This window comes from Callorhinchus milii, unplaced genomic scaffold (assembly GCF_018977255.1).
Source record: "Callorhinchus milii isolate IMCB2004 unplaced genomic scaffold, IMCB_Cmil_1.0 Scaffold7, whole genome shotgun sequence".
NCBI classification, from domain to species: Eukaryota; Metazoa; Chordata; class Chondrichthyes; order Chimaeriformes; family Callorhinchidae; genus Callorhinchus; species Callorhinchus milii.
Genome location: NW_024704748.1, coordinates 12380573 through 12403031, shown reverse-complemented (window position 1 = coordinate 12403031; position 22459 = coordinate 12380573). Strand labels below are relative to the sequence as shown.

The following is a 22459-nucleotide window of genomic DNA, read 5'->3' as shown; positions in this document are numbered from 1 at the left end:
TCTGGTCAAGTCTCTCCTGAAGACATTGCTTCTTGTACCTTTTAGGTAGAAAACAGTCAAGGCTTCAAAGACACCTGCAGATCGAGTGTTTTTAACATTCTGCACCTTTTTCTCTCTCTGTTTGATAACACTTATTAATAATAATCCTTGCATTTGATATAGTGCCTTATCACATCTTCGAGACATCTCAAAGCGCTTCACAGAATGTACTGTAAAGTGTACATTTTGTGGCCGAAATGCGGCAGCCAATTGCGCACAGCAGTGTCCCACAGACAGTCGTGGATTGAGAAACCAAATTATATTTTTTTAAGGAATTATTACCCCCGAAAAAGCAATCCACCATCGACTAATAACCAGGTTATTACTCACTGCTAGGTAAACATAGGCGTGTGGAGTAAGAAAACTTGGCCAAGGTTTCGCCCTGCCGGGAATCGAACCCACATCTCTCGCTTGCGTGGCGAGTACTATAACCACTGAGCTGCAGGACTCCATAATTCTTACCTAGCTGTACCCTTGGCTAGAGTCTTGGTCTGAAGATAGATTCTAAGCTAAAGGAAGCTTGTGCTGGAAACTGCATTATCTGCAGACTTCAAGAAATATACCTTTTGATAAGATAAGCAGCTGTTCTGCTGACTCTGTGACGGAACATCTACTGAATGTCTCAGAGCACATGCTCCGAGACATTAACTCCTTGAAGGGCACTATATAATTGCAAGCTGTTCTTATATCAAACACAAGGATTAATACAATTGTCCAGTGAAATCTCACAGCGTTGCTCTTGGACACTGCTGTGAACAGGTCTGCTTTACTAGCTTTTGCTGCCACCTGATGGCAAGTTCTCATAACAACAGTTACACACTGCAGCTAAAATTGCACCTTTGACTGTATAATAATCCTTGCATTTCAAAGAGTGCCTTATCACGTCTTCAAGACGTCTCAAAGCGCTTCACAGAATATACTGTAAAGTGTAGTGCCTATGTGTTTTGTAGGCGAAACGTATTATACATTGTATATGTAGAAAAAGTGTTATACAGCAAACAGCTGCAGGGTTTGGACAACAGGTCAAATTGTACAGTTTGGTTTCATGAGGCAGAACCAGATGTACTCAACCCACAAGTGTACAACGAATCAGCAAGATACACAGGTAGCCGGATCTATCAGTATAGAGTTAAGGCCCTCTTTGTGCTCTAATTCAATTTTGATGAGCAGTACGAGACTAAAGATGGAAAATATAATTCTCAAATAAAAGAATGCTTAAAAATCATCTTCATTAAATTAAAATGCTAGTGCAAAACAAAATTGGAAAAAACACATTGATCTTGTTTTATTTGAATAGCAGAATTCCAATCACAAATTGATGAGTAAGTTAGGACATCTCTCCACAATCAGTAATGATAATTTTCTCCTTGGTTTTGCCAGTGCTACTGCCGAAGTCTTCCATCTTCTTTACAACATCCATACCATCCTTCACGTGACCAAACACAACATGCTTCCCATTTAACCTGCAAAATTTATGAACAGATGTTAGCCTGTGATGAATAAGAAACCCAGTGGTCAATAAGCGCAGAAAGAGATTTCGATACAGTCAGACATTTACCAAGAAGTCGTTTTAGTGCAAATGAAGAACTGGGATCCATTGGTGTTTGGTCCAGCATTGGCCATTGATAGGATACCTGTAACAGCAAGTGTTCGTAGTAAACTCATGCATTTAGTTTGTCTTAAGCATCACTTTACCGGAGGTTAAAAACATAGATCTATTGGTTAGTTTTTCCTTGTTGATAATAATAATCCTTGCATTTGATATAGTGCCCTATCACGTCTTTGAGACGTCTCAAAGCGCTTCATAGAATATACTGTAAAGTGAATTGACTGTATATTTTATGGGAAAAACCCAGCAGCCAATTGCACATCGCAGTGTCAAACAAACAGCGGTGGATTGAGCGACCAAATTAATATTACTTTTATTCTTTTATTTGAAGGGTTTATCATCCACAGAAAAGCTATCTGCCAATCCACTAACAACAACAGTTTGCATCTGTACAGCACACCTCACACATGGCAGTATCCTAGAGCTCTTGACAGTGGTGGATGACGTTGTCGGGGGGGGGGGGGGGAGTTGTGGTTGGGGTGGTCAAAGGAACGCAGGCACGGCCAAAGGTAAACAGAGGCATGTCGAGTAAGGAAACTTGCCTAACGTTTTGCACTGACCGGGAATCGAACCCAAGTCCTCTTGCTTGCGAGGTGAGTGGTTTACCAATACACTACAGGGTTCCACATTTAGTAACATGTTACATTTTGTGAAGTTACATTTTAATTTCCGTTTTCGGTGTGATTTATTTGCATTCATGAAAAGTTTTCTATTGAATAGCTTTGTACGACAGTGAAAACTCTTTAACTACTGTAGATGACAAACATCACAGGTAGTATACCTGTGACTCCTAACAAAACGTTCATATAGACTAAGGAACTGCTGATGTTATAAAAGGAAGGGATGCTTCTCGACAGATTCCCCCATTAATTTATTCACCTTAACGTAAGCTTTATTTTGGGGAGTTTATTTCTTGGAAGTGACTGAGTGGATGGTGGGGATTATTGAACATTGCAGTTCATGATTTTACAATGGAATATTGTTCCTGACAACATTATTTCCAATCCTACATCAAAAATCAATAGCATTGAAATTACAAAAACAAAGGGTTCATGCCAACTCATTCTTTCCATAACAATTCATCTTATTACCAGACTAGCAAAGGTAAGACCCCGTTACCAAGTTTGGATTCTTTTTGGCTGAAGCAAGCAGATCTGATCTGCTAAAGAGCAGGCGAGTGTTGAGTCGGCTCTTTGCAAAAATCTAATAGATTTATTACTCATAATTTTTGTCTTTATTCACTCTTTAAAACAAAATCTAAGGGTGTAAAATAATCCTGACTGTATCCCACAAGAGTATCCATTTACCAGGTCCTGTGTGCTTCAGTATGAAGTTCTCATCTAGAAATGATGGGCCGTAGATAGACCTTCCACCAAAGCCGTTGTGGTGTGTGATATCTCCGCCCTATACAATTATAATTTCAGAATGTCAGTGCCTGTCCACTGCGACACATCACAAGCACATCAACATTCCCAACTGTTTCCAAGAAAAGCTGTTCTTTACCTGGCACATGAAGTCTGGAATAATTCTGTGGAAGCTGGAGCCCTTGAAACCAAAGCCCTTCTCGCCGGTACACAATGCACGGAAGTTTTCTGCAACAAAAACAATCAGTGTAATTATCACAGACCTTGCAACTCAGATCACCTTCAACTCAACAAATAAAAATAATAATCTTTCCATTTGATATATCTTATCACGTTGTTGAGATGTCTCAAAGCATTTCACCGAATATATTGTGAAGTGGATTGATTATGTAATTTTGTGGGCAAAACTACCACTACTCCCATGGGACTTACCTGCAGTCTTTGGGACCACATCTGCTCTGAGCTGAAACAGAAAAATGGTACAAATCTTCAGATATTGTACATGCAAAAAGCGATGGTACAGTTAAGACGAGGATTCAGTATTAGGTGAATTCAACGCTTAACATGCATTGGGCAGTTGAAAATAAATGTCCCAAGCCACGCTTTTTTAGGTGCTGAAATGTAAACTTAGGAACACTGTGTGTAAGATACAGGACTGCCAGCTGTAGTGTATCCCGGTCTCCGATCTCCAAATCTCTGACTGTCCAGCGCCTTAGGATGTCCTCCCAATGTGAAGGGTGCAATCCAAATGTAATTTTGTATTGTATTTGTATAACTTTTATACTTCAACTGAACTTGACCAATGTATGACCAAGCAGCTAGTTGTTATATGATAATAATAATAATCCTTGCATTTGATATAGCGCTTTTCACGTCTTCTCGACGTCTCAAAGTGCTTCACAGAATAGACTAAAGTGAATTGACCGTATATTAGTGGGTGAAACGCGGCAGCCAACTGAGCACAGCAGTGTCCCACAAACAGTTGTGGATTGAAAATGACCAATTTATTACTGTTTTTTTGTTTTGGAGGGATTATTATATGATGAGGTATTGCCAAGCTGGGACAGAGAGAATATACCAATAGTTTTAAAGTCAGCTTCAGTGTTTTTGCGTGTGGAAGCCTAAACCTCGACATATGAATTAAACATCTTTATCTTCATAAAGCAGCACTGTAATTGAGCGAACTATATATTTTTAATACCATTGCAAAGCTCCCCCGGAATGCTCCTCATAAATTAACAAAATATGTTTTGGTACAATAATTTCATAGATTGTACTGACTGTACTTCAGATATGAACAGAACAGGAACAGATACGAATTGCGAAAAGTGCATGGGCATAGCTGTGGCATGATGTGTGTTGAATCTATCAGCAATATTGAAATCATCCAGAACTCTGCAGCTCGTGTCCCCTCCCTTTAAAATTATACTTGTGAGTTTTAATGTTTTTTGAGGCTTTTAATTAATCTTTATATACATTTAGAATGTAACCTACCCATAAACCTTTCATAAGGTTTGTTTGATAGAATGACAAGCTTAGCAGGGGTTAAAAGTAGCTTTGCTGGACCGGTTCAGGTTAGCTTCTGACTACGTTTCATATTTTCCTGGGAAGATGTTCACTCCTCTGAGATAATAAGCAGTCTTGAGAAAAACAAGCACAGAAAGGAAAGGCTACAGCCTCAGACACCTGCCTATCTCAATGCTGAGAAACAAGTAGGCTGTGGAAAGCTGCCAAGAAGTTGTCCATATCTCTCTCTGTGCAAAGCATCTTGTGAAGGGTGGCGGCTATCTCTGTGACAAGGGGTGGTGGAGTTAGAAACACATAAAAATAAGATGTAACTTTGAAATAGTTGGAGTTGTGTAGAGGGTCAGCACACTTCCCAGTGGAATCAATATTGATTCTACTGTATCTATGTATACGTACAGGGGCGAGGGAATTTACCTCCAATAAGAAAGTGACCATTAAAAGCGAAAGAGGAGGCGTAGTAGGTAATATGCTTTTGGTTCAGTTTGCTAAGCAGAGAATAACAGTAGTTCAAGAAGTAGAGAAGAAGGAACTCCAGGGGCTGTGTCATCTACTGTCCACGGTCTTGATTCTGTAATTATTGCTTGAAACATTTTGCATTGATGATTTTACTTATGTTACAATAAACCGTGATTACACCCATTTGGGATTGTCAGGTTGTTCATTAATTTGGTGTTTATAATGAGAAGCCTTTCCTAAATAACAACACACGCACTAGGCTCCATGAACCCATCATAGCCACTCTTGCCCGCCTCCACTGGCAACCAATCCCCCAGAGGATAGAGATCAAAATCCTCGTCCTCGCCTTCAAGGCCCTCTTGCCCTCCCTACCACTGCGACCTGCTGACCCCATATCAACCTGTCCGCTTCCTCTGCTCAACAGGCTTTGGCTTACTCCACGTCCCCTGCCCGGCCCCATTGGCAGTCAGGCCTTCAGCCTTTCTGCCCCCACCCTATGCAATTCCATTCCATATTCCCTTTGCCTCGTTTCCTCCTTCAAGCCGCTTCTTAAATTCCTCTTCTTCAACTGAGCCCTTCGACCACCCTTCTACCCACCCTGATCCCGACCCCCAGCGACCATCCAGGGCCTTGGGACGTCCTCCCGATATGAAAGGCGCTGAACAAATGTAATTCTGTATTGTATTGGAACTTGTACTTTCTTTTAAAAAGTTGTAATAGACGTCTTGTAAAGCTATCGATAAATACCAAAATGGCAACCTTCCATGCGTTGCTCTGCTACTGAGGTGATCAGCAGTGGGGATAGGTTGACTTACCTTAAAACCTTACACTTCACATTTGAAATATAAGACCGCACAGAAAAATGGACAACTTTGTGGGAAATTGTTGTTCGCAAATTGGCTGCTACATTCGCCTACAAGTACAGACATTCATTCCACTTCATGGCAGTTACATGTGAGGTCTGACAGTCCTAACTGTTTTGTTGCGGAGCTAAATGGTTTCATAAGACAACAGACACTAACAGGGAGTTCCTGGTATCTGCTGTCCACCGAGTGAGGGCTCAAACCTGCACTTTTCACATGTCAAATGACCATCTTCCTTCTTGGGGTTGGGGGGTAAGTCGGGTTTTAATGCACTCTGTCCATGGAACCCAATGGCTTTCTGTGTCTGCCCCCAGGTCTCTCTCTCCCTGTGCCCCCAGGTCTCTCTCCCTGTGCCCCCAGGTCTCGCTCCCTCCGTGCCCCCAGGTCTCGCTCCCTGTGCCCCCAGGTCTCTCTCCCTGTGCCCTCAGGTCTCGCTCCCTGTGCCCTCAGGTCTCGCTCCCTGTGCCCTCAGGTCTCTCTCCCTGTGCCCCAGGTCTCTCTCCCTGTGCCCCAGGTCTCTCTCCCTGTGCCCTCAGGTCTCTCTCCCTGTGCCCTCAGGTCTCTCTCCCTGTGCCCTCAGGTCTCTCTCCCTGTGCCCTCAGGTCTCTCTCCCTGTGCCCTCAGGTCTCTCTCCCTGTGCCCTCAGGTCTCTCTCCCTGTGCCCTCAGGTCTCTCTCCCTGTGCCCTCAGGTCTCTCTCCCTGTGCCCTCAGGTCTCTCTCCCTGTGCCCTCAGGTCTCTCTCCCTGTGCCCTCAGGTCTCTCTCCCTGTGCCCTCAGGTCTCTCTCCCTGTGCCCCCAGGTCTCTCTCCCTGTGCCCTCAGGTCTCTCTCCCTGTGCCCTCAGGTCTCTCTCCCTGTGCCCTCAGGTCTCTCTCCCTGTGCCCTCAGGTCTCTCTCCCTGTGCCCTCAGGTCTCTCTCCCTGTGCCCTCAGGTCTCTCTCCCTGTGCCCCCAGATCTCTCTCCCTGTGCCCTCAGGTCTCTCTCCCTGTGCCCTCAGGTCTCTCTCCCTGTGCCCTCAGGTCTCTCTCCCTGTGCCCTCAGGTCTCTCTCCCTGTGCCCTCAGGTCTCTCTCCCTGTGCCCTCAGGTCTCTCTCCCTGTGCCCTCAGGTCTCTCTCCCTGTGCCCTCAGGTCTCTCTCCCTGTGCCCTCAGGTCTCTCTCCCTGTGCCCTCAGGTCTCTCTCCCTGTGCCCTCAGGTCTCGCTCCCTGTGCCCCCAGGTCTGTGTGTGTGTGTTTCTGGCTCCAGATGGTGAAGGTCATCTCACCTCAATCGTGACTTGGCCCAATGGTTCCTTGTCCACCGAGACCTGGATGTAAACCACAGGGTTTTTCTCTGCGGCGGGAGGAGGAGCCGCGGTCGGGAGGAGGAGGCGGCGGAGAGAGGCGGTGCCGGTGCCGGTGCCGGTGCAGCCCCGGAGGAGCAACGCTCGGGCCGTCGGGAGGGACATGATCGCTGGGCGAGGCCGCGGGACGCTCACAGGGGGGGCGGCACTCTCTGCTCTGCGCGGCGGAAGGAAGCGGAGCTCGGGTGCGAGTCACTGGAGGGGCGGCATCGCAGGCAACAGCCGAGCCCAGGACAGGACAGGCCCAGCACAGCACAGCCCAGCACAGGACAGGCCCACCCCCAGCCCCGCCCCAGCACAGCCCAGGACAGGACAGGCCCACCCCCAGCCCCGCCCCAGCACAGCCCAGGACAGGCCCACCCCCAGCACAGCCCCAGCACAGCCCAGGACAGGACAGGCCCAGCGCAGCCCCAGCACAGGACAGGACAGGCCCACCCCCAGCCCAGCCCCGCCCCAGCACAGGCCCACCCCAGCACAGCACAGGACAGGCCCACCCCAGCACAAGCCCAGCACAGCCCAGCACAGGCCCACCCCCAGCCCAGCACAGGCCCACCCCCAGCACAGCACAGGACAGGCCCACCCCCAGCACAGCCCCACCCCAGCACAGGACAGGCCCACCCCCAGCACAGCCCCGCCCCAGCACAGCCCCACCCCCAGCACAGCCCCGCCCCAGCACAGGACAGGCCCACCCCCAGCACAGCCCCAGCACAGCCCACCCCAGCACAGCACAGGCCCACCCCCAGCACAGCCCAGGACAGCCCCAGCCCAGGACAGGACCACCCCCAGCACAGCCCAGGACAGGCCCACCCCCAGCACAGGACAGCCCCGTCCCAGCACAGCCCAGGACATGACAAGCCCAGCCCCAGCACAAGCCCAGCATAGGACCAGCCCAGCACAGCCCCAGCACAAGCCCAGTCCCAGGAGAAGCCCAGCCCATGCCCAGCTCCAGGAGGGCTCAGGGCTGAGCTTTCACCATTGCGGAGAAGCCTCTCTAAGCCTCTCTCTTGGCTGTCAGTCATGTGTCATGTCAAGTCTGATTGTGATCTGAAACACAATGTGTTGGGATGCATTTCACTCTGGTTTGGCAAACAGACTTCTGTGTATGTGTTTCTTTTGTTATTATTATTATTAATGCAAACTCTCAACCCCAGCCTTCCCTTCCCGGTGACCAAGTAACACGTGGTTGAATGACTTGTCCCCAGTATAAGTGATGATAATATTCCTCACAACTTGATGTCGCGCTGTCCACCTCAGGAAGACAATCCTGAAAGCGCTTCACTGTTGTGTACAATAAAATGTACTGACTGTTTTGCGTGTGGGGTGGGGTGGTGGGGGTGGGGGGGGGGGAGAAGAGATAAGGCCGGACAAAGGTTAAGGTCTCGAGATGGGCTTTGAAGGAGGCAAGGGAGTGGGTGAGGTGGAGGGGCTCTGAAATGGAGTCGCAGAGGGTGAGGGCAGAAAGGCTGAAGACCTGAATAATGAACAAGTTCCAGTGCTTGTTTAGGTGGGTTTGGCAAGCAGAATTGTTTGTTTTTTCAAAACAAATACAAAGGAAGGGAAAGCATTCACAACAACAAAATGTTGCCAAACATTTTGATTCTGTCTTATAAGCACAATGCTAATCTCCCCAGGGTTCCCCCCCGTTAATAACTGCCCTCTCATTCTCAGTCTGCTGTGTTTCTACCGGTGTCACTGAAACTGCACTCATTTTTTGGGGGGGAAGCTCCTCGTCTCTCCATGCACACAGCCTACCCGCAGCGTCATGACTGATACAGGGATCCTGCCACCTCCAGCCATACACCTTTTCCTCCCACTCAAAGAGGTGCTGTCATCATCCCTTCCATGATCCATTTAGAATATCTTTCATGATGAATTTCTGAACCACCGCACCATTTTATGTTACCGAACATTTCGGCCATTGAGTCAGCAGTTAAATAAATCCACAGCCACTGCAGAACCATTTCACAGGCTGAGAAGGTCTCGGGGTTTAGTTCCAATAGTTGATTTTTTGGGAGACAGCACGAAAATCAGCTTTGGCGCTTCTGAACAAAGAGATGTGGTGGCAGACAACGGTCAGTTTCAAAGTTTGAGCACTGACTTACTACTCATAAGCCTGTTGCCCATTCCACAAAAATGTATACAGTGCTGTCAAAATTGATCACATCTCCCTTTGTCAAATGTAATTTTGTCATGTGTGTTTGTGCAATGTGTGTGTACCAAGCACTCCGGGATGCTATATAAATGCAAGTTGTTGTTACCAAGAATCACTTGTACTGAGACTTTCATGCTTTCTATGTTACTGGCAACGAGAGATAAACAAAGCTGGATGCACACGGTTTCATCTGAATACATATTTATTAGATAAATATTAGGTTGTCACATCATCTAACTACATACAGTTTGCAAGACTAAAAATCACAATTAGTTTTCTGACCAGTTTAAAGTATGAAATGATTGCATTGTACATACAATGTACAAACAAAAAAAATGGCCATTTTTGCATGTGACAGTAGATTGTACCCTTTTTGAATTCTTGAATGATCATGATATCAAAAATTGTACAAACTCGTGAATTTGGTTACAATCTTTTTTTTAACCCCCTCATTTTCTTCATTAATTTTGTAGCACCTTAAAAAATACACAGGTGATCAACTAAGTAATACACTGAAGCTAAATATTACATGTGGGTAAAACAAAAGTTCTTTTTCTGAAGGATCGTATATTACAGAAGTGAAACGATTGCAGAGACTTCACAAGAGCTAACGAACAGAATTCATTTTCCACACAGTCACTTCTGATGGATTGCAAACTCATTGAAACAATGCACATTCCAGGAAAATGAATGCACTTCTGTTAACATTGAACATGTCTCCCTTTGTCATTTACATATGTACAGATGTCCATTAGTCCCTGCACCAGATGATGTCTTTTTGACATTTTTTTTCTCTCTGTCTTTTTGTCCTTGCAGAAGCCCTTACAGAGATGTCTGGGGTTCCCTTCCCAGCCAGACCTCCACAATGACTTGTTATAAACCCCCTGGGACTAGACATGTGAAACAGCTCTACACAAAAATATCAAGACTGCATGCTAGTGCTCGCTCACCAGTAGATTTATGTGTGTGTGTGTTTTTAAAATAACATTATAACATGTTAGACTTTTTTTGGAAAAATACATTGGCAGTGCATCATTTGTTTGTCATTGGAGACTCCTCACTTGTCCTATGTGTTCTGTTGAAGCTGTTTCAAACAAACAGTTCCCATTTATCAATCAGTACCTTTGCTGCTGTTTAAATGGGAAGAATAAAAAAAGGGTTTATAGAAATTCGTCCCGACGCATCCACACAAGCAGAAGCCAGGTTTGGAGCAGTGGAGCAGAAAGTGACCACTTGCCATCAGGTCGTCTGAGCCCTCCAACAGGTGCTCTTGAGAGTGTTAGATGCTCACATCTGCAGTCGATTTTAGATTTACCACACAACAGGCAGTATACGTAACCCTCTAAGCTGACCTAAATGTGGGCAATCATTCGCATCCATGCCCCAAATCAGTGGAAAACGACACAGGTTTAACATATTGTCGTCAAATATTTTTTAAAAAACTGCTCAACTCCCTTTCAATAGAACAAATACAGCCAACTCCACTTTTTGAACCTGATAACTCAATGTTTCTGTTAAGTGAATAAAACTGGATAACAAATCACTTTCCCTTCTCTCGCTCCCACCCCCCATACTGATTTACTGAATCATTTTAGCTGTAAATTCCTGACACAAACCTTACATACCTCATTTGTACGTACCCATGTCTCAATCACCTTGGGTTCAACATATGTTGCTGACACCTATTATCTGCACAGTCCAGTGAGCAGCAGCATGTTTAAAACAATTGTATGGAAGTTTAACACATTGCCCTTACAATAATACAAAGAATGACAAAAACCAAGGAACAGAATTTTATAATAAACTATCTTCTCACCATAACTTCCTGACGAGTGAATGGATAACCTTTTACTGGAAATCACGTCATCCACTTAAAAAGAAAATTAACGGTACTAGGAACTGACTTCTCCATTTAATGGAGCACATGTGATAAGTTTAGAGGGTTAAGAAAGGAAGAAATACTTTCTTTGTAACTTGTGCCGAATGTAGGCTTTTAGGTTGAGAAATGCTCCTCTGTTCTGTAGAAGAACCCTTTATGAAAATGGGACCACGATTTACCGGACAATGTACTTAAAAACCACAGGTAAAAGACAACCAATCTGATCATGAAAATGTTGAATATTATCAAAGACGATACTAAAATATTCACAAAGGTATTTACAATAGCATTTTAAAATAATCGATTTGCATACTGAACATTGCCTTTAACTCGAAATAGAAAAAACTCGAAGGTGATCAATTACGTGGCAACTCTCTACATGACGATTACAGCTTCAATACTGCTACTAGCAAAGGCAAATAGCCATTCATTTTAATATCTACAGCTGAGTACTGATAACTAGCATATATTACTATGCACATACAGCAGTGATGGATCAGATTCTTTTAAAAAGGAGCGAAAAACAAAACTTTTTTTGTACAACGGTGACTTTGGTGATAAAAGCATTGCCCAAGCTTCCAGTGGCAAGCTCAGTTCATGTTGTTTGTAATACAGGAACAAAAAATGTATCTGCATAATAATAATAATAAAAAAAGGAACACAAAGAAAGAGTTGGAGATGCAACAAATCCCTCTGGCACTTGTAATTTTGTAGCACAGGTAGTGTCACAGATTAAAATGCAAATTTTTTTTCTACAAAAAAAAAGGGGCTTGAGGAGAATAACCCAATTCAGTGGTAGAAAAATCAAACCACACATGGTCAGTCTGTGTTTGCACTGCACAGGGCGGGGGCGGGTGACACGCACACACATGCAGGTTTATTTTTTTTTAACTCCCCCCCCCCACCCCTTAGACAACTACTGTACAAAACTGTTGAGATACACCAGCACAAAATGAGGACAGAAGCAACTTGGAACTCATGCAGGTGAAGAGAGTTGTCACAGAAAAAAAAAGCCTCAAGGAAGCAAGACATTGGCTCTGACTCCATGGTAGAACAGCTACCAGCAATTTCAAAACAGTGTCTCCCAATCTCCCCCAACCCACCCCTGTCCCTCTCCAAAAAAATGCTGACAGCAGAGAAGAGAATCACGTGTAACCAGTCTTCAAGAAATGCTGCAGTTAATTCTCAGCAGTGAAAGTGGGAGATCCTTTCTAACTTCCGACTCAATTATTATAGGGTACTGGCTTCCTCCGTTTCTGCAGGATTGATTCTTTTTCCAGCAAACTAGACCACTTGCTAGCAAAGAATTGCTGCCTTTGCCACAGAGTGAATATTAACATCAGTATTAAAAAATCAGAAGACAAATGCAATGTCTTCTCTTTTAAGATCGAGCTTCAAACATCCAGACCTTTCTCCCTTCCCTCCCTAACCCCCTCACCTCGATCCCATCATAACAGATAGAATGAGACACTGGCATGAGGTACCAGTTAGACACCTGTGATTTGCAGTTAAGTCTTGTTAAGTGCTGCAAGTGACGCTCTTGGATGCGTCTCACTTCCAGATCAACAAGTCCCTCCTCGTGTTGCAGAATAGAACACAAAATAAAAACACAAATAAAAAGCAAACAAGAAAAATCTCACTATATATACACTGAAGTAGAATGAAAAATAGCGGCAAACTGAAGACTCCTCAAATGCGGAGGCCACAACTTCCCTTTCACTTTTTGGTACACACATATTCCCAATTGGACATTTAGGCCAGTATCTTGTGCTTTGGAGTTGCCAGTCCGACCTAATGTTTCTCCATTTGTCCCTCCTCAGTCAGTTTGTCTTCTGCTGATCCTACAGCTGCTGCTTGGAGGAGCTTCGTTTCTGGAGTGGAAGAACTTTGCGTGGAAGGAGTGATGAGGGGGAAGAGGGGGAAACAAAATCGGGAAGAGCAAACGTGGCCGATAAGGGCACTTCTTCCCAACTTTCAGTTCAGATTCTCAGATTTGATGCTTGGATGCTTTACACAATGGGCTTTTCCTACGTGTCCACAGAACCGTGACTCGTTAAAGTTACAGGAGTTTGTATGATTGTGAGTGATGTTTCTGGCGAGCCTGCTGCACCAAACAGTTGTATTTCCCCCAGCCCCTCTCAGCACCCGCTGCCCACCCCCTCCCATTGCTTTCAGTCAGTGTAACCGGATAAGGTGATCGTCCCAAGGGGGAGGAAGAGCCTGGATGCACCATTTCATCTAGTTTGTGAACGCTTGCGGAAAAGGGTGACTTTGTGTGGCTACTTGGTGAGAACACATGGATGGATAGGGCTTCAGTTGGTCTCAAAAAGAGAAAGTAGGTCATCATTGCTATTGCTGGGCAAGTCGGGAGGGCCAAGGTAGGAGAGGAGCTCGTCTGGATTTGTGAATTCTGGAATAAGCTGCAAGGAACCAGAAAGAAGCGTTCAATGTTACGAAATTTATCGCCGGGTACAATACTTACTCAGCAGCCACACCAAAAGAGTTATAAACAATTAAACAAAATTTATTCCAAGCTACAAGAATTCAAAAATAAAAGATGCTGCTTTTTACCATTTTATTATTTTTTTTAAAAAAAGGCCACTCGCCCAATACCCTGCTTCGAACACAAGCCGCTTCACGGGTCACCTCCATTCCTGGAGGAGAAAGCTGGAGCCTTTTGTTTGGTTCAGAAAAGGCATGCACTGCCCTGCCACCACCCCACTGGGTCTGACATGGGCAGGGATGAGCAGTGACTAACAAAGAGGTCGTTTGTCAACACACCCACGCGGCTGAGTATCTGTTTCTCACCCACACAAATCACAGACAAAAAAATACACTTGGAAAGGGTTTGTCGGCAAAACCAAAATTAAACCTTTAAACTGATACCCTTTGTTGTGGACTATTCCACTTTCAATAACACTTTCCCATGAATGTTATTGGGAATATTCATCATCTTTGAGAGATTCCTCACCGAGTTAAAGGCACCAAAGCTCCATCAATCAATACACTGAGACGCTTATAAAGTTCAAAACTGAAACACTTGCAGGAACCACAAAAGCTGGCCTTGGTAACGTGATCAATTTTCATTGCATGTTAACTCTTTGCAAAATCACAGTCGCACAGCGGTTATAGTGAACTTTTATGCCCATCAAAGTGAGACATGTCAGTAGTGGGGCCAGATCTATTGGGTCTGAACTCAAGCTCTCTCAGACCAGACATAACCTGCCTGAGTAGATCCAGAGAAAAACCCTTTTCTCTTTGGCTCCAACCATTGTCTCTTATAAGCTCTAACCTCAGAAATACAATATTTTCATCTTCAAAATCTTATGAGTAACAATCAATGATTTAAAGTTGAATTGCGTTGCATTTAGAGCAGTTTAGTGCCGTGGGTCTGTGCATGCTAGGAGACGGGCTGCGAGTGCTCAAACGCATTTCACAAAGGACCTTACAATCAGCGACGAGGGTGGGAAACTTTCTTTCCCATTGCTTGGAGCCAAGTTCAAACCCAGACCTTCTGTGGCTCAAGCAACGCTCTGACTAACAGACTGCCCATTCCAGCTTACACTGACTGCATCATCATTCACTATGTGGTGCCAGTGCCGATCAGGAGGCAGCCCTCCTATCAGGGTCTCGTGCAGTCGTGCAAACCATCGTTACTGTTTCATGAATATTTCACTCAGAATAACACTACGCAAAGAAAACAGATCACGTTAGGAATGCATTTGTGGAACAAACAGTCTTTTAATCTTAGACTTCATAACAGCCTCAGTGGCCACTGGTGCTAAAATCTGATGTGGCCCATAAAATCTGATGTGGCCCATTTTCGGAATGGGTACGGCAATCATTGTACCCTTATTCACTCCACTTGGTCCTTTTCTGTTGAGTCAAATTAGTCATTTTGACATAACATGCAATAAATAAAGTGATAGCTTAAAAAACGAGACAGGTGAATGAGGCAGCCTGGCAAGCTGCTCTCTCTCTCTCCCTAGACTGCTGCGGTACAAGGTAACACGTGAAAATGTATGAAACAATGATGTGACATGAGGCGCTTTGCTGTGCCCAGAATTTGCTAGCAGTGGATGGGCAGGCAGATGAGAGCATGACACACACTTACATCCAGTGAGGGTTCCGGCATGTCGGACGTTCCCTGACCACCAGCCTGACCTTCCAAGGTGGAGGACGGGTTAAAGGTCAGATCACTGTGTGGATGGTTGCTAGAACCAGCCTGCTGGGGCTGCCTGGACTGCTGGGTAGGACCACTGTGATGTAATGGCTGCCCTGACTGGCTGCTGGGGTGAGGTGCGTGCAAACCTTGCTGCATGGAACTATGGGACTGATCAGTACTGCCAGGATGAGGGATCTGCGAAGGAGGAAGCAGGAAAGAGTGAGGCCACAAGGTACAGTGCTCAAGATGTCTGAAGAATGAAACCACCGACTGTATGTTAAACACCAAACCCAGCCATTAGACATGACAGAAAGCCAAACCACTCCCCCGCCCCCAACCTAAGAAAACTTACATCTTACTGCAGACTCGAAAGAAAGTCCAACTCTGCAGCATTAAGAATTGCCTCAGTGACTCTAACTACCTGCTGTTATATTGGCCTGTAATCACTCTGGTGATCCTACTTCTAGAGGATGCACATTGCCTAAGCACTAAGGTTCATTTTTAAACATTACAGCCCAGCATGTGCACTTGCCATTGCTGGCAGCTCAGTCCTTCCTACTCAAACTGTACAGCGAGTTATTACGATCTGGAATGCACTGCCTGAAAGAGTAGTGGAAGCAGATTCAATAATAATAACTTTCAAACGGGAATTGGATATATACTTCAAAAGGAAAGATTTGCAAAGCTATGGGGAAAGAGCAGGCAATGGGATTAATTGGATGGCTCTTTCAAACAGCCAACACAGGCACGATAGGCCTAATGGCCTCTTTCTGTGCTGTAAGATTCTAAAGGGAAACTATTGATTTGGACTGAAATTTACTTTAATGTGTTATTTAAAACAAATCCGACTCCCCTGAACTAAAGCCATCAACAAAAATAAGCTCTGCTAAACTACAAGTTGTTTTTTTTTTAAAAAGAGGTGTATTGGATATGAACTGCAAACCTGGACCTATTTGTGGTAATCAATAGTTACAAAGATAAAGCGACAAATGTTATTTTTAAAAACTTGTGCTGAGATTTGAAGTCAGACCAAAATAAGACCTACTTGACTTTATGGATTGATAGGACAGGCGCTGTGAAACCCTCTCTTTACAGAAAAAGATACTGTCTTGAATAAACATTGAGGTGTGCTTTGAAATTGTTCACAAAATGACTAAACATTTTGCTGCCTAAGTCTAGGAATGAAGAGCATGGTGTCACCCTCTGGCTGTAAAATGCCTGGTTATAATTATATAATTATATAATTTGCAACTAGCCATTTTACCAATCTCACAGAATAAAGGGATTTGCAGACCAGAAGTCACAATTAACGCAACCAAGTCGGTTTGCAAACATCGCCCATTTGGACCTCACTCTCTACACACATTTAAAGCCCGCTAGATGTTTTTTACCAGGTTAAATTTGGATCTTGGACTATCCTTCCATTTCCTTTTCCCCGATTTAAACAAAAGACTTCCTGTCAGCTAAATACTGCAGAGTTGAAGAAAGAACAATAAAACACAACCTTCCCTCCTCCTCCCGCTGTGTGTGTATGGTTAGAAGCAGGTTAGTACTCCAGGAAAAGCTTGGTAATGACAGCAGATGCTTTTCAGTATCAGAAAGTCAGATAAGCCAATACATGACCACCATTGTTCTGGTGGAGAGCAGTGAAAGGTCCCAGAAGCCTGTGTGTGCACTTAAAGCTCAGCGCAATCATGGATAGCTTGAGGTTTAGCAAGGGTTTGTCTGCTGCTTAGCAGTAGGTTGCGATGAGCAGAAAAAAAGCCTCCTTTGAATGCAAGATAGATTTTTGGGTGGGGGGTGGGGGCTGAGGGAATGGGTCGGGAAGAGAAAGAAGAGTCCATCCCAAAATGGTGATAGTATTGCAATAAGTACTGCTGAATTTAAAAATTAAGCTCCAATATTTTTGGATCCAGTAGGGGTAAAAGTTAAAACTTTTTTAAAAAAATGTTTACACCATCAACGCAGAATACGGTCACACAACTTAGGTAAAAGTAACCCTTTGACATCCTTTGCCTCCTTTGTGTTTGTCAGTGAGTAACAAAACAATGAGATGTTTGTAGCAACTTTAACAACATAAAGTGCTAATTGCCCTTGTATTCACGCTGTGTGAAACAACAGTGAAATAAACACATACAGAAGCAGACCGAATTTGTATGAGAGGAAAACAAGGCAGATGAAAAATGTCAGTGCTGTATATAACAAAAAAAACATTTCAGACTGCATTACACACTCAGAATCAAACCAGACAGCAGTATTTGCAGAGAATTAGCTCAAATGGCTCTTTACATGGGAGATGTACTGTTACCATCTGTCGTGTTCTGTATGTAGTATTTCAGCAACCAAACTGGGTAAGCTCTTTCACTGGGTTTTCCCTCGGTCTCATGTTATCTGCACCCTCCACCCATCTGTGTGTTGAGTAACTTTGCACTTGCAGTTTTATCACAAATGTAGAGCCCTCACTGGACATCACTGAAGCTGAATGTGTCCCATGTGCAAACCCAAAGGTTATGATTGGGACAGACACAGATAGAGAAAGAGACCCACACCCAGAACAGATGGAAATGCTGTCACTTACCTGGTCAGGCATGGAGTGGCTGAGAGGCTTGTCGGGAGTCATAAGGCTGTTAGGCATGTCTGGAGGATGTGACAACTGGGGCCCATGCATGAAGTCGTTCATGGAAGTACCAGCAGGGTTGCCATGTGGAAAATCGAAGTTCCCATGGCTGGGGTAATTGTTACCTTTTAGGAGGATTATGACAGGAAATTATTAAGTAAATTTATCTTCACAACAAACCGCATCTTGTCAAGACTGATATGGCTTCAGATGAAGTAGAGCAGCCTACACACCAATCTATTCCTTCGACGATCACACAGGACAGGGTGTCTACTCTTTGTGCACTGACCGCCCTTTGAAACTCTTGCCATATCACTGACCATCGACATAACCTCAGAATATCTTTCAAGCTGGCCATTAAGTTGAAGGGAAACGGGGGAAAAAATGGAACATTTCTCATTCACCTCTGAATAAAGTCCCACATAATCATGTGAGCTTAACCTTGCTTGATCGAAAAAGTACCTTTCCTGACTTTTACCCATTCCTAAACATTGCACGTTCAGAGGATGTCATGTCAGAATTGAAAATTAGGATAATTTGCATTCCTCTAAATATCAATTCCCTAAACTAACTCAGGTGTTCTGTATGAAAATCTCCAAATAGAGTCTGAACCACTCCTGACTATTTTTAAGCCCGTTTTGGTTTCACCTCCAAGGCACCGCACCAAAACCGTGAGTGAAACCCGGCATCTGTTCCAAGTGCGTTTGTCAGGGCTCAGTACTTCCCACAACATCACATCCAGGTCAAACCCAAAGATTCCCTGCTTAACAACAAAACAACAAAATTACATTTATAGAGCGCCTTTCATGGTGGGAGGAATGTCCCAAGTCGGGGATCAGGACCCGAGCCTGGGGGAGGGGTGGGGTAGGAGTGAGGGAAGGCAGAGAGGTGGGAGGACGATTGAAGTGGAGGGTCTTGAGACCGGCCTTGAAGGAGGCAAGGGAGGAAGCGAGGCGAAGGGACTGTGGGATGGAATTCCAGGGTGTGGCGGCAGAGAGGCTGAAAGCCCAGCCACCAATGGTAGGACGGGTCGGGTGGGAGACATGGAGCAGGCCGGAGCCCGCTGAATGAAGGGAGTGGGCAGGTTGGTAGGGAGTCAGCAGATCAGAGAGGTAGGAGGGGGCAAGTCCATGGGTGGCCTTGAAAGTGAGGATGAGGATCTTGAATTTGATCCTCTGAGGGATAGAAGGCCAGTGGAGTCAGGCGAGGGTGGGAGTGATGTGTTCACGGAGCCTGGTACGCAAGAGTACACAAGCTGCAGAGTTTTGGATAAACTGCTGCTTGTGAAGGCCGACAAGAAGGGAGTTTCCATAAGCGAGCCTTGATGTGACGAATGCGTGAGTGAGGGTTTCAACAGCCTGAAGGGTGAGGCAGTGGAAGAGTCTGGCAATGTTGCAGAGGTGGTGGTAGGCAGTGCCATTCGTGGCGTGGATGTGGGGGGCAAAGGACAGTTCAGGGTCCAACAAGACACCCAGGTTTCAGACTGGCTTGGTGAGGTTGAGTGGACTATAAATTTATAGTCCATTCAAAAAGACAACGGCCTGCAGTTACAACCTCTGACACCCAAGACATCTTCTATTGCAGATTCTACACTGAAACTTCACAGTGGGCTTTAGACAATTTCTACAACAGCTATAATTTACCCAAATTCAAGCGCTTTGGGACGTCCTCCCGACATGAAAAGCGCTATATCAAATGCAAGGATTATTATTATTAAATGAAAATAGGTCTGGGCATTTGGCATCTGTTCCTATAATAACACAACATTCACTATTAAAAGCCTCTGCTCTCAGACAGACCAGATTAGGTAATTTTCTGTGCCGATCCTCAGAAATAGGAATAGATTCTGAAACATTCAACAATATCCTGCCGTCAAACAGATCATTTCCAAACCTACATATCAGCTAAACACATCAGTCTATACAATACTGAACTGCACAGAATGATGAGAAGAATCACAAATGGTCTGACTGCCTAACAGCAGATTCTTAGCATTATAGATACATTCCAGTTTTATTTTATAACAAAGCAAAATGATAAAATGTCCTGTGAAACCTACCCTGGCTGCCATATTCACTGGCATTGTTGCCTCCCGGAGGCGGAGGCAGGGATGGGTATGGCGATGGACCCGGCCCAAGGGCTGCAATCATCTCCATGACATTTGGCATAATCATCTGGCTGGGACTCATGGTCTTAAACCTCTTGGACAGGGGGCCATCTGGATCATCTTTAATGTGAATGTCAGACTTTAACGGAACTGGCCTCCAGCTGCACGTCGGATCAATGGTGACCTCTTCAAACTCAGAGCTGCAGTGACACAAAGTAAAGAACAATAGAACCCACTGATCCACTGATTAAAAGCTATTTAATATCGTCCGCCAGCTCTTGTGCTCGTCGATATGTATATGGCTGAGATGTTCATGTCAACACTAACGTGTTTTGGTAGATTGGAAGAATTGGTATTCGTAGAGATGCATGTAGCGGCATGGAGGGAAGATTGGATTTTTGGTGGATTTCAATTACGCGATGTTTGATGTTAGATGTATGATGAATGACAAACACTAAACAAGTGTTATTAAAGCCCTGGGCACCAATGAAAAAAATGGTCTTGAATTGAAACACTTCAAGTTCTTTTGAAACACGTTACAGGACAGAGAGACTTGTCAGATGTGTCGGCACTGCAACAGTTAACCAATGCAAACCAGAGAGAAGGCTATGCTAATTACTGACTGGCTGCATCTGTAATCTGGTACACATTTGCAAGGTGTTACCACAGGAATGTGCATTATATAGAGATTTAGTACTAGTACCCAATTGGTAAGAGGTAGTGCCCAATTAGTAAGATACCTTTGACCAACAGAGTACTAAAGGAAAGATAAAGATGTCCTGATAACATTGATGGATAGTCAAAATACTCATTAGTTGGGGGTTTGTAGAACTTTGTACCAAGAACTCTCAGATAGTATAGATGGATAGTCGAGATGCTCATTAATTTAGTGTCCTGCAAGAACCTGGTACCAATGACCTTTAGATTAGGGATGAGATCATTCTGTTTCAGAGTTTTGTAGTGGACCAAAAGAGTATATAACAAAGGAGCTTCGAGCAATTGTTGGAAGCAGAACAGTCAGAGAATCCGAATACAACCCTTACAAGTGTGTAGCTGATCATCTACACCTTGTAATAATACTTAAAACTTTACACTTTAAGTATACATCTGTTATTCAGCATTGAATATGGAAGCCCTTTGAAGGAAGGGGACGAGATTAACAAGAATGGGAGTAGTGACTGGCTTGTGCAGACAGCCCTTTAATCCAGCCCTTCCACATTATGTGGAACTCCTCGTTGTAAATCAGTCCCTGGAGTATTCAAATTATGAAAGGCAGCATATGAATAATATTTGAGATGGATGAATAGTATTTGAAATGGAATGCGTGATCTTCAGCTTGAGATCTTAGTGCAAGTCGTCAATTTATAAGTGACTTTGTAAGTCATCATTTCTGTTTCCCTTGCCTCTTTCAAGATCCGCCTCAAGACATTCCTCTTTGGCTGCACTTACTGCTATGACTACTTGTGCTCCTCCAAACAAACTCGCTAGCATGGAGCCACTGAGACAAATAAGAGTGCCACAATTGCTATTGAGATGAGATCAACTAATTCAGCACAGAACAGGTCAGTATGGTCAGTGTCAGCGCCTCACCAGGCTGTGTACTCTCTCACAGGCTATCGAATGAGCTAGGTCAATCATAATTGAAAACCTTGAATAAAGAATAATCAAAAAAAACAACTTACTTCTGAATATTTGACAGGATGCTCCACATGTACTGGTCAACTTCAAGGCCTTCCAGGACTGCTGTTTTACTGTTATCAAGGAAGAATAATATTAACTGATTTGTTGTGTAAATAATTCTAAACATAATCAGAGGTTTCTTCAAGAATGCAAGAACATTGAGTCAGAGCTAATTCTTTGAGGATGGCAATAATGTTTCATTCTCAAACACCTGATGAAGAGAATATGAGCACAGAATGCTTTATTTTCTTCCATAAGACATGTGCAAATGGTGAGCAGGAGCACAAAACGTCAAATAAACAAAAACAACCATTTTCTGGTTTAACTGATGAGATTGAGGAATCCCACGATTACTTTATTTCATCTCATTCTTTCCCATTTAGCTGAAATCCTCTACTTACTTGCATACAGGACACCTCCACGTTCCTCTTTCACAGTTCAGTTGCAAATAGGATTCCAAATCAAAGCACTGCAGACACAAATAAACACAACACAGGAAATCTCATTAATCATTGCCACCTCTATCCAAAACATCCAGTCAGTTGCCTTGAAGGTTCTAGGTTCAAACACTGGTTGCTCAACTCAGGCACTGACCCTTTCAAGGCTAATGAAACAAGGGTGGGATCTATCTGGTGCTGAACTGACTCTCGACACCTGG

At 44.3% G+C, this 22459-nt stretch overlaps 2 protein-coding genes across 3 annotated transcripts in view; both read right to left on the bottom strand.

The window, feature by feature from the left end:
- Positions 1-1299: 1299 nt before the first annotated feature.
- ppifa (peptidylprolyl isomerase Fa) lies at positions 1300-7456 on the bottom strand. Its single transcript, XM_007898265.2, has 6 exons — positions 7124-7456; positions 3445-3475; positions 3152-3240; positions 2956-3052; positions 1598-1673; positions 1300-1502 (listed from the first exon to the last, which is right to left on the bottom strand). Exons 1-6 carry the CDS (start codon positions 7304-7306, stop codon positions 1367-1369), a joined length of 612 nt encoding a protein of 203 aa, XP_007896456.2. The 5' UTR covers positions 7307-7456; the 3' UTR covers positions 1300-1366.
- A 2081-nt stretch (positions 7457-9537) lies between these two features.
- zmiz1a (zinc finger, MIZ-type containing 1a) overlaps positions 9538-22459 on the bottom strand; it is a 239240-nt gene continuing 226318 nt past the window's right edge. For both annotated transcript variants that reach the window (XM_042336621.1, XM_042336622.1), the window contains 6 exons: positions 22203-22270; positions 21804-21872; positions 20074-20321; positions 17976-18139; positions 15347-15592; positions 9538-13652 (listed from right to left, as the gene is read on the bottom strand). In XM_042336621.1, the coding sequence (XP_042192555.1) occupies positions 13545-13652; positions 15347-15592; positions 17976-18139; positions 20074-20321; positions 21804-21872; positions 22203-22270 (903 nt within the window). In that variant the 3' untranslated portion in view covers positions 9538-13544. The remainder of the gene's footprint in view (positions 13653-15346; positions 15593-17975; positions 18140-20073; positions 20322-21803; positions 21873-22202; positions 22271-22459) is intronic.

What these genes read in the sequence shown, in the direction of transcription:
- ppifa (XM_007898265.2), bottom strand. Translation starts at nt 7,306, where the DNA reads ATGTCCCTCCCGACGGCCCGAGCGTTGCTCCTCCGGGGCTGCACCGGC. An exon ending in TGGGCCAAGTCACGATTGAG is followed by an intron (nt 3,476 to 7,123) that starts GTGAGATGACCT and finishes TTTCTGTTTCAG; the next exon opens with CTCAGAGCAGATGTGGTCCC. An exon ending in ACTGAAGCACACAGGACCTG is followed by an intron (nt 1,674 to 2,955) that starts GTAAATGGATAC and finishes TTGCTGTTACAG; the next exon opens with GTATCCTATCAATGGCCAAT.